At 32.7% G+C, this 12,603-nt stretch overlaps 1 protein-coding gene across 6 annotated transcripts in view; it reads left to right on the top strand.

Annotated features, from left to right (window-relative positions):
• DEF8 (differentially expressed in FDCP 8 homolog) overlaps nucleotides 1-12,603 on the top strand; it is a 146,793-nt gene that overhangs the window by 41,803 nt on the left and 92,387 nt on the right. For all 6 annotated transcript variants that reach the window (XR_015039391.1, XM_085810510.1, XM_085810512.1 and 3 more), the window contains one exon: nucleotides 8,308-8,449. Coding sequence is in view for 5 of the 6 variants with exons in the window: in XM_085810510.1 (XP_085666636.1) it covers nucleotides 8,308-8,449 (142 nt within the window). In the remaining variant the exon portion in view is untranslated. The remainder of the gene's footprint in view (nucleotides 1-8,307; nucleotides 8,450-12,603) is intronic.

Genomic DNA, 12,603 nt, shown 5'->3' with positions numbered 1-12,603 from the left:
TTAACATTGAGGAGCTAAAATTTTGAGAGTTAATATTTCAAAAACTATTCGTACGATTTTTACAAAATTTGGTATTCTGGCATAATTTGAGTCGTAGAATCGAAATATGTAAAAAAATTGGTATGTTATTTCATAAAAAGTCCGATTTTGTGTCAAAATACCTATGTTAGAATAGTGCTATATATAAATCTAATATATATCCTAAGTCGTGCTTTCGAGACATGAAGAACGCAATTTGAATTTCGTGAATCGCCCCAGTAGAACGGGAGATATAGCACTGTCCCATTTTTTTTTTTTTAGCAGTGTACCTATTCTATTCAGTTCTTTTTTTTTAACTGAAATACCTCAACTTAAACTATGATTTTAATTAAATTAAAAATACTTAAAAAATAATTTGCTATTCATGCGACTAAAAACAAAAGATAATCAACAATCATCAACAACAAATGATATGTATTCTATTAAGTTCTTTTTCTGAACTTACATACCTCACCTTAAATTACGATTTTTGAAAATAATTTCCCTAATATTAAATTGATTTAACTCTAAATTTTAACCAAGATTATAATAGAAAATTCCAATCCATAAATTATGGTTTTATTTAATCTAATCTTATCTAACCTTATGTACTTATAATTACTATAAGTGCGATTTAAAAATTAACCTTTGAATAGAATATCATTTATATTTTAAAACTACTATCATACAATTATTTATCGTAACTTACTTATAATTACTGATACGTGGTCGCGCTGAAAAGAACATTTTTATTAAGTATATTGTTATTTTCCTCGCTAGAGAGCTCCGATAATAAACGCGTCTGATCACTGCTAAATTCAAAGTGCTATAGGGAGAACCGCGGCCTCCGACGCGCTATTTATAGGAACGGTACCGCCGCAAACGCTATAACCCGCAATTTTTAAATCTGTAGACCTTTTCAATGTGTACAATACTTAGTACATTATTTTGATAAATCTCATAGGGTTCAGCCTGCGTTTGCAATGTAAGCGGAAAAAATGTAATTATTTACGACATCACATTAGAAACCTCAAAAATAACAGTATTTCTCCACTATTTAATGGATGTTATTATACATATAAACCTTCCTCTTCAATCACTCTATCTATTAAAAAAAACTGCATCAAAATCCGGTGAGTAGTTTTAAAGATTTAAGCATACATAGGGATATAGGGACAGAAAAAGCGACTTTGTTTTATACTATGTAGTGATAAGCTAGTGCATTTTTGTAAAAAAAGGATAAGTCAACTGTAGTTTTTCTGTTTTATCTGCACATTTTGAAGAAATATTAAAATTTGATAACCTAAATTCTACAGAACATGCAGTAGAGTATTTTAAATGCTGATGGATGCTGCTTGGGGGGGGGGATGTGCATTAAGGGTCACAATATGGAATTTTATTTGAAAATAAATAAGCAGTGCAAATTAAACAGTTGTGACAAGTAAATGTCCATTAAAAAATGTGATTTGCAACTCTAATATTATATGCTATATGTATAATTTATATCTGTTGATTACCTAACTAAATACAGAGTGATCTGCTCCTTGAAACTGTCATAGGCATGTTCGTCAGTGTCAACTTTCATGGTCAACTGGAAAATATGTTAGTACCAATATACAGTATAAAGTCCGAGATCCGGACCTCGAAGCCACCACCAACCGTTTTTTTTTTGGGGGTATGCTTTATGATTGCACATTTGATTTTTTTCCCTCCTCAGAATAAAACATGCGGAGAGACCCAATTCTCACTTCGCCACTAAATAAAATACCTCATTATTGAAAAAATCATCTTAGCATAAATTTGTGCAATCAGTAATTTGATTCCGTAACTGCATATCTGCTTGGCATACATCTCCATTGTACACTGCTCAAAAAAAAAAAAAAAAAAAAAAAAAAAAAAAAAAATGGGACAGTCCTATATCTCCCGATCTACTGGGCCGATTGACAAAATTTAAATTGCGTTCTTCATGTCTCGAAAGCGCGACTTGGGATGTATATTAGATTTATATATAGCACTATTCTAACATAGGTATTTTGACACAAAATCGGACTTTTTCTGAAATAACATACCAATTTTTTTTACATATTTCGATTCTACGACTCAAATTACGCCTAAATATGAAATTTTGTAAAATTTGGAGCGAAATTTACGGAGAAATTCACAAATTTATGTTGCCACTTTTTTGTCAGTTTGCGCCAAGAATACTTCACTTGGCTAACTTCTTAATATATGGCAACCTAGTTTCCTTTCCTGTGAGAGGAAAAAAAGTCACCATCGTTCCTTTTTTCCAAATAATATTCTTTATATTATATTTTTAATTATAACTTATTATTTTAAGTAATTTTTTCTTTTTCGAATTTCATTTTAATTGTTTAAGTTGCATGTTTTTTTTTCTTCGAATAACTGTTTTAAAAATTTCTATTTACCTATTCGAACTGCGTAAATAAAGGTGCAGCGTTTATTTTTTTTCAAATAGTTTTCTTTATATATATTTTTCATCATAGTTATTATTTTAGGTAATTTTTAAATTTTTATACTTTTATTTTAATTGTTTGTGTTGCATTGTCTCTTCAGATAATTGTTTTAAAATTTTCTATTTATTCCTTCGAACTGAGCATTTTAAATATATTTATTAATATCAATTTTCCAGAATTTGATTTTATTTATTTGAACTGCGTTTCTTTCGGAAGAATACTTTGTAACCCAGACTACGATGAGTTTGAAAACTGCATACTATATTAAAAGAGAAAATACAGTAAAGCACAGTTTTACACGCCTTTCAATGTTCCGTTCAGAAAAGATATATATAAATAAGAGAGATGTATAACCGACATTTTAACTTAGGATGACTTGCATACACTGCTTTAAACAGTTTTATCATTGTGCCCATTGCTTTACACAATTTTATCCTACATTTGGTTTCTTAAAATGTTATTCATATTTTAGTCAAATATTTTATTTTTGAAATCGCAAGAATGAAATATCATAACATTGAAAAGTCTTAAATTAAAAAAAAAATACAAATACTAAATTTTACGAAAAAATTTATTTTTCTTCTCTTTTCCTTTAAGCATTCTGAAAGTATATTAAAAAGTATCCAACTTTTCGAAACATTTTGGTATTTCTGACAATCATTTTAAATAAAGTTATCGCCTTCCATTTCATTAAAACCCACAAACGGCCGAGCGGTAAAGACGCTGATCACTGGTCGTTCGGTCCGAGGTTCGAATCCCGCGAACGGGCTGGTTGCATGGGTGTTTTCGTGGTTTTCCCGATGTGTAACGTGTATACGAGCCAGTTTCCCTTAGAAAGTCCTCCACGAAGGTATCCCTCCCTTTAGGCAGATAGCCCTCGTGTGCTTTGCCATAATTAAATAATCCAATCCAATCCTTGATAAAATATAATTGATTTGTAACTTCTACTAGAACTGACGTTAAGAATTGAAGTGCAAATAAATAATATCATGTGCAATCTTGATTAATATAAAATTAAAAATATTTGCACAGAAAAATATTTGCTTTCAGACAGAAAGTTTTTTGAAATATTTGCAATTACTTTATAAGAAGGATTTATTAATAACCGTAATAATTACTTATTATATTACTGATGATTAGGATTCAGTTCTTGACAATTACATTCTAAATTAGAATTTTAAGGATATAATGAAAATACGCTACGCACAAAAATACATTTTAGGATAAAAATGAGTTGGTTTTTTATGTTTTAAAATTTCTTAAATTCATTTAATAAACATCGTATCCTCGTTGTTAATTGAATCCTGAATGTTGGGTGGCGTTTATAGAATTATTCTTACTTGTCCACAGAATCTGCTGACTTATCCAGCCATTAAGTAGCTGCAGATCATTTCTACATAACCATTGAACTTCCATTAATTCAGTCTCTAGAGGGCTGTATGTTTATATCATAATTTGACTTTTATAAAAATGATTATTCTAAATATTATGTTTCTATAAAAATATACTGTGCTTTAAAAATGTGGATGGTAGTATCAGCCGCTCTTTCAGCCACTTCAAAAGCAGCAGTTTGTTTAGAAATAAATTATGCAGTTAATGTCATAAAATTCAAATAAATATCAAACGAAAATTCTCAGTTTTAGACAATTCGATTTAAACGAAGTAAAGTAGCAGACGATAAAACGCCGAAGATAAAAATTTACTCTTATTTTTTTTTAAAGGAAGATAGAGAGAAATTTTAAAAAAATAGTTAAAAATTTGAATAATATCATCTATAATTTAAAAAAAAAACTGCTTTTCATATAGTATTAATAAATATTTATTACGCTTCATTGAGGGAAAAAATGTCATATAATTAATTCTCCGTAAAATCTTACTTGAAATTTAAGGTTAAAAATAGCTGTGGCAATTCACTGTAACAAAAATCCATAGACCACATTTGACGTTATTATCGCTCAAAAAAAAGATGCCAAATTTCAAAACTCGAAAATATGTAAATTCGTGTATATCTTAGAAAATTTTGAATAAAAAAGTTTAATTTTTTGCAGATATGCTTAAAAATACACCTACTTTAAGATGATAGTAAAAATTTTATAGGTTATAATTCAAAATTTTTTTCGAAAAATTTATAAAATTTATTTAAAAATAGAAATTTTAAAAATAAAACGCAAAAAATGAATAAATTTTATTTGGAATGAACCTAAATTTCGAAATGTGAGAGAAAAAATCAAAAAAGTTTAATAAAAAAAGAGATATTAATAAATATTTGCCAAATTCAATTAACATTGAGGAGCTAAAATTTTGAGAGCTAATATTTTAAAAACTACTTGTACGATTTTTACAAAACTTGGTATTCTGGCATAATTTGAGACGTAGAATCGAAATATGGAAAAAAAATGGTATGTTATTTCAGAAAAAGTTCGATTTTGTGTCAAAATACCTATGTTAGAAAAGTGCTATATATAAATCTAATATATATCCTAAGTCGCACTTTCGAGATATGAAGAACGCAATTTGAATTTCGTGAATCGCCTCAGTAGAGCGGGAGATATAGCACTGTCCCATTTTTTTTTTTGAGCAGTGTACATAGAAACATTGTTGATTTTACACCAATTAATATTTTATATTCTTTGCCAACCTGGCAAATCATTATTTATTATATTGTGCAGTATTTCTCTTATATACGCTCTCAGGTCACCAAATGTGGTGGTATGTGTTCTGCGCTGGGTTTTGGCGTGAGTGTGTGTTCTGAAATGGTTTTTGGCGCGATGTTTTTTGACGTTAAAACTTGATTTTGCTGTAGTGGTTTTATGTTAAAAGTTGATTTATGGGTACCCCTTGGCGAAAAACCGCTGCTACACAAAGACAAAATAATACGTCAAAGAATTGCACAAACTCAGTATCCATGTACACGTTGACTTATTTTCACTAAAAAAAAAAAAAAAAAAGAATCACAGAATTGCACATATTAAGTATTGCGAACTTCCTTGACTTTACCCATGCACACGTCAACCTATTTTCACTTTAAAAAAAATCACAGGATTGCACAGATTTGGCATTGCACTTTCCCTTTTTCAATGTACACATCGATATATTTTCACTTAAAAAGTCAAAAGAGCACCCAATTCTATGTAAAAGTATATTTACAGGACATTCAACTACTCAGGTTACCATAAATGGAACAACAACTTGGCGATAAATGAAACAACAACTTGGCGATAAATGAAACGACAACTTTCCGATAATGCAAGGGGTACCCTTCAGTCTATTCTAACCTGGTTTTATTTACTGGTTGGTTTGGTGGGCGTTTTGAAATCGCTTATGTTGCAATGGAAGACGGGGTGGCAAAATTTCAGTCACGTATTTTGGATTATGTGCAAAGTAAATTTAGTATTAAAAGGTGCGATGTTGAAGTTGTTAACAAGTCTTTTGTTTGCAGGTGTGTTTATGTGAATTAACACACCTGTGAACCCATTTATGTGTATTTTTGGGATTTCTATCGGGTCTATCGAGTTGAGAGGTGTGTGGAAATGCGATAGAGAGTGTGTGGGGCATGTTAAAGCTACATTGCCTACTTATAATCGGAAATGCGATTTTGTGTTTAATTTTTGGTGGTTTATATGTTTTTCCATTACTGTTCTGAAACGGGAGAAGATCCTTTCAACAAATTTGTGAAAATTGTTAGAACTGTTGAGTGGGATAAATTGAAAATTTGTTTGTAGACTGTTTGATGAAAGTGTTTGTGTTTTTTGTTTTGAACTGTTGTTTTGCTGATTGTTATTTCTCCTGTTTGAAGAAGCATTCACAAGTGCATTGTATTTTATTGTTGTTCTTATTTTGTAGAATGTTATGTTCATTGATTTTTTTGCTATGAATTTCTGTCGTTATTGTTTTTTTTAATTGTTTTTAATTTATTTTACTTGTTTTAGTTTATTTTGTTGATTTGTGCACAATGCAATGCCTAGATTGTTCAATTCGCTGATTTTTTTAAAGTTAAAACAGAATGCTGTGTACATGGTATTGTTTGAAATTTATTGTTGTTATGTTAGTTTATTTTAATGAGATATGCATACTTCCTAGATTCCACAATCTATGTGCAATTTTCTGATTTTCTTTTTTTTTTTTAAGTTAAAACAGATCACTGTGTACATAGATACTTGTAAAAAATCTTTGATTAGAAACTTTAAATTTTCCTGTTTAAATTTTTTTTGTTCTTGTTTTCTATTTTTAGCATAAATTGTGTGTTAAAAGCGTGGTTTTTGCAGACATTTTAAGCTTAAAGTTTGAAATGTAGACAAAAAATTTAGAGAGTAATGTGGCGCCATGGAGTTTCGTGCCAAGAATGTTTAGCGAGAAATTTATCGCCAACCGAGGGTGTATGTAAGAGTAGTGCCTATTTTGCTTTCATCACTGCATGTTTATCAACACGTGCAACTTGAGTGATGACTCATGCAGGGATGCCTAAACCATTCTTTATGTTAGTAATTGAATAACAAAGAATATTATCTGATTGCAGATGTAAGTTAAATGTGCTAAATGTTGATGAGGATAGATTTAACAAAAATTTCTTTTCGTATGCTAAAAATAGATTTTGATAACAATACTCGTAAGCCAAACATTTATATTTAGTGCTATTTGAATTAAGAATAATTGATTTGTTATTCACATATAGCCAGAACTGATGCCAGATCACTCATGGCCGCACCGAGCGGCAAAATTTAGGCAAGAAGAGTTAACAGAAGGTTTTCATTGCAATGATGAACAATGCCTCAATCATCAATCAGTTAATGGATGGTGAAATCTATAGTATGGTTCTAGATCCAGAAAATACTGTTACTCATTGTGAAGAAAGTGACAGAGAGGTTATTGAAAAAGAAAAAATTTTGATTGGCAAGTTAGTTGGAATTCTCGACACAGTAATTACAGGACTTGAACAATGGAACTTAGTAACTGAACAAGAAATTATATATCTATAGAATTAAAGAGAAAGTATTAGCACAATAAACAAAGCAACTTAAACAATTTTTGTTAGAAGAAATGTTTAATAAAGTAAACATGTAAATATTAAGTTCTTTTTTTTTTGTAAATTTTGATACCCTTTAGATCATAATTGCTCTTTATTTCAGAAATTATGATTTCATATTTTAATTGTACAATTTCTGCATGCCATCTTACCAGATTTAAATTGATGGTCTAATATCCGGAAAAATCCCTAATCCAGAATTGCCAAAATCCTAACTAGTCCGGATTTCGGACTTTGTACTGTAGTTAATTTCATATTTAATTCTTGCTCACTGCTTGGAGTTTGATAGCTGTTCTCATGTGCAATATGCATAAAATGTCTTCCGGAAAGGCATATGCCACTAGAAGATAGAGTACTTTTAGAGGTAAACCTAACCTAACGCTATAATTCTATTCAGTACAGTATCAATAAATTTATTACAAATAATGCAAGTAGCTATATTTAGTTACAAAAATGAGACTTAGCTGATATTGCAATAACCATTTCCATACTGGATATTCCATTTAGGTTATGATAAGAAATATATATTTTGTATGTTACCTCAAAATGCATAGTTAAGTAACTATGACTTAAATATTAAAGACAGTGTGATAACCTCTTCCAATACTTTACTGTAATTACAGACTGCATGATAACCTATTCCAGTACTTTACTGTTTCAGACTGCGTGATAACCTATTCCAATACTTTACTGTAATTACAGATTGTGTGATAACTTATTCCAATACTTTACTGTAAAAAATCAGTCCTCTAGTTGCATATGATATGTTTGTTTATTTTAGTTTATTTCTAGGATCCTCCTGAAATACCACCTGATGTGACTATTGTTTTGGGTCACAAATTTGAGTTGCGTAGTTTAGAGAGACCTCAACAATATTGTGAAAAGTGCTGTGGTATAATTTGGGGAGTAATGAAAAATTGGTATCATTGTGTGGGTGAGTTTTATTAGGTGATTGCTTTTTATTTAATACTATCTGTATAATATTTTCTATTCTTTTTTTCTTTGTATCGACAATGGAAATCATGCATGGGACTTACGTTCGAAATTAAGAGAGTAAATACTTGTCCCTCTCTGATTTCTTAAAATATAGCAGATAGAATTTAATGAAATTTGGTGTAAGTACAGCAAAATATAAAACAAAATTTTGTAGTAACGCAGTAATTTGTGCTATATAATAAAGAAATAACCCATTTGTCATTGTGAATAAGCTTCATGAAAGGAGGAATATCCAAAAGTGACATTGCAAGAGGATGAACACGCTAATGTGACAATCCTCATCAGGAGAAAGAAATATCTAGAAAGAAGAAAATAAAGGAGAAGGAGTCTCAGAAACACGTGGTCCTTATCAACACTGCACATGGTTATATCTGGATTTTTAATCAGATTTGCAGTGGCCGCCTACTTTTACTGAGCCAGGCTATCTGATCAAGCATAAAGGACAAGAAAAATTAGCAAAGTTAAAATAGGGAGCGAGGGGCAAATGCACCTCCATGCTCAAAATCTGAACTTCAAATAATTGAAAGCAACCGCTGAACGGATTTTTATACCCTTTGGTAGTACCAAACGCGAGGAGGTAACGCCATCTGTCGGCAAAAATAACTGAATTAAGATAGTAGAATTTTAAAGGCATTAGGAAGGACTGGATTGGATTTCAAATCATTAACTAAACCTGCTAAATCTTTGTGAATGTGAAAAGCCTCAAGAAAATCCAATTCACCTATGGAAGAAGCCTTTTGGATAATTTTTGCAGACCCGAAGTCAAAATCATGGTTAAATGTCCAACTATGATACGCTATTGAAGACTTGTTAATTTCGCCTTTTCTGACATAAGATTCATGTTCCTTGATACGAAACTTCAGCGCTCTTTTTGTTTGGCCAATATATCTTAAACCACACTGACACAATATACTATAAATTCCCCAAGAATTCAAGACAGAAATGCAATCATTTAGAATCGAAGGGTGAATTTTATTAATAGGGGAGAAACAGACTTGAAAATTGAATTTCTGGAGAATCCGTGCAATTTTATAGCTAACAGAAGGATAAAATGGAAGCACGACAAGGTCATAATCTCTTCACACATACTGAAATTAATGAGTTGATTTCGCTTACTAAAGTTTCTCTAAGTCAAACCCACTTTGTTTTCCAAAATACATATTTTCATCAAGTTGAAGGATTGTATATGGGTAATCCTCTCAGTCCGGTACTTGCTGACATTTACATGCACTATTTTGAGATGAAATTATTTGATAAACTATCTTTTCGTCTTTGGATTCGGTATGTTGACGACACTTTCGCACTTTTTGACAGTTATAAAGAGGATTTATCCCAGATTCTATCTATTAGAAATTCAATTGATCCAGCCATCCAATTCACTCTTGAAATTGAATCCAACAATTATCTCCCCTTCCTTGATATTCTTATAATCCGCAATGAAACTGATTTTAGTACCACTGTGTACCGTAAACCCTTTGTAGTTTGTTTACCACCCCATGCCAAGTCATGCCACCCTGTTAAGCAAAAAATAGCTTCTTTTTACTATTATGTATTCCGCGCGCTTAAAGTTTGTTCCTCTGAATCTTTGCTTACCAATGAACTTAATTATTTGAGAGCAGTTGCGGTTGACCGTGGTTTTTCTCCCATGATTATTGATAAAGCCGTTAAAAAATTTTCAGATTCCCATCAAAGAAGACATTCCACTGTTAGAAATATTAATGACCTTGTCGTGCTTCTATTTTATCCTTCTGTTAGCTATAAAATTGCATGGATTCTCCAGAAATTCAATTTTCAAGTCGGTTTCTCCCCTATTAATAAAATTCATCCTTCAATTCTAAAAGATTGCGTTTCTGTCTTGAATTCTTGGGGAATTTATAGTATATTGTGTCAGTGTGGTTTAAGATATATTGGCCAAACAAAAAGAGCGTTAAAGTTTCGTATCAAGGAACATAATCTTATGTCAGAAAAGGCGAAATTAACAAGTCTTCAATAGCCTATCATAGTTGGACATTTAACCATGATTTTGACTTCGGGTCTGCAAAAATTATCCAAAAGGCTTCTTCCATAGGTGAATTGGATTTTCTTGAGGCTTTTCACATTCACAAAGATTTAGCAGGTTTAGTTAATGATTTGAAGTCCAATCCAGTCCTTCCTAATGCCTTTAAAATTCTACTATCTTAATTCAGTTATTTTTGCCGACTGATGGCGTTACCTCCTCGCGTTTGGTACTACCACAGGGTATAAAAATCCGTTCAGCAGTTGCTTTCAATTATTTGAAGTTCAGATTTTGAGCATGGAGGTGCATTTGCCCCTCGCTCCCTATTTTAACTTCGCTAATTTTTCTTGTGCTTTATGCTTGATCAGATAGCGTGGCTCAGTAAAAGTAGGCGGCCAGTGCAACTCTGATTAAAAATCCAGTTATAACCACGTGCAGTGCTGATAAGGACCATGTGTTTCTGAGACTCCTTCTCCTTTATTTTCTTCTTTCTAGATCTTTCTTTCTCCTGATGAGGAGGGACCTTTCTCCTGATGCGGAGCTGCCCTCGAAATCGATTGAGTGTTTCATTATATTTATTGCAAGAGGATGTCTAAATTGAGGTTATAAAATAATTTCTAACAGACATAAGGTCATGCTATGAGTCGTCATACTGTTATCGAGACAGCTATTGTCTCTGGAACTGGCTATGTTCAGGTCTGAAATTCTGGCTGCTAAATCCATCTGCCAGGTATCCTGACTTTAAATATATTTGTCATCACCAGTTCAGCCCTATACAGACGAACATCATCATCCATAAAAAGAAATTGAGAGCCGATTGTTGTCTTTGAAAGCTGTATACAGGACTGCAAGATTCCTTCTGTATATCTCTGTGCTTAGGACCCATTGTCAAACATGTGGGATGGTGTATTGCCATTTCTCTTGATACCTGCATAGGCCATGTTACTGATATTACATAATAATATTGTTACGTTATTTTCTTTCTGACACCAGTTGTTGCGTTATTTTCTTCCTTCACGTTCGTACGGGGTTTGTATGGATTTAGAGTGAATAACAACGACATTACTTGATGAAGTATTGAAACACACTTTATTGGCCAGTATTGTCAGGACAGCTCCAAAACAAGTCATCGATGAACTACTATAAACACACTGACACGATCAGCGACACAGCCTCCAGGTTATCAGGCTATCACAGTGGAGACAGCTTCATGGCAAAGCACCAGAGTACAGCTTCCGACTCTGCTTGATCGTTCTCGGAACTCCACGTACTCTTGAGACTCCACGCTACAACTCGTGATGCACTCGACAAAACTAAAAGCAGAGCTCCTGTCTTTTCGGTTCAGTCATTCCCGGAGCTCAACATGCTTTCTCGACAATGCATTAACCGCGATACACCAACAGACTCCTTCGATGAACTCGACGACCCACTTGGCACTCACTGGCCGGCTGTCAACTCGATCGTCTTCCCTCGGACTAACTAGATGAGACACTCGCACTCTAGACGAGACACACTCACTCGCCTTCTCGACAGCACTCTCTAACTGACTGCGGACCAGCACGGTTTATATAGCTTTCGGCTTGTGTTCGAGAACGTTCTGGGCTAAACCGCTAAGAATTCGTTCCAGAAGGTTCTCCATCCGTCTATGGCATATCGCCAATTTTGCCACCAAATGTGGCAACCCTGCCTTCTCTTCCCATTTTATGGCAACCCTAAAACTGCTTTGCGGGGAAGCTATCTCACCGCTGCTGTACATTTTGTAACAATATGACACCATATGGTCCCTTAACCCGATACTTGAGGAAATATATTAGGTCCCATGTTCTTTTCAGGTGAAGCTATATCTAAAATTCATGTCTGAATTTAATCTAAACTCAGTACTAAAGGGAACTGAGTTTCAAGAAAATTAGTTCCCAGTCTGATGTTTTCTGCACAATGCCAGACTTGTTTCCTTTTGCGAAGGAGATGCAAACAACGGGTATCTCAGAAGGTCATCTCTTATATGAAACTTTGGAAAACAACCCTTGAAACTATGATTCCATTGGTAGGAGAGAGCTCATGAAAGAATTGTATGACGTAGCAAGCCTCTTGGCTGA

The sequence above is a fragment of the Stegodyphus dumicola genome, chromosome 2 (genome assembly GCF_044657685.1).
Source record: "Stegodyphus dumicola isolate Sdum_Otavi_A_Nest chromosome 2, ASM4465768v1".
Lineage (NCBI taxonomy): Eukaryota > Metazoa > Arthropoda > Arachnida > Araneae > Eresidae > Stegodyphus > Stegodyphus dumicola.
The sequence above is the reverse complement of the archived record's forward strand: the minus strand, read 5'-3'. Positions and strand labels throughout refer to the sequence as shown.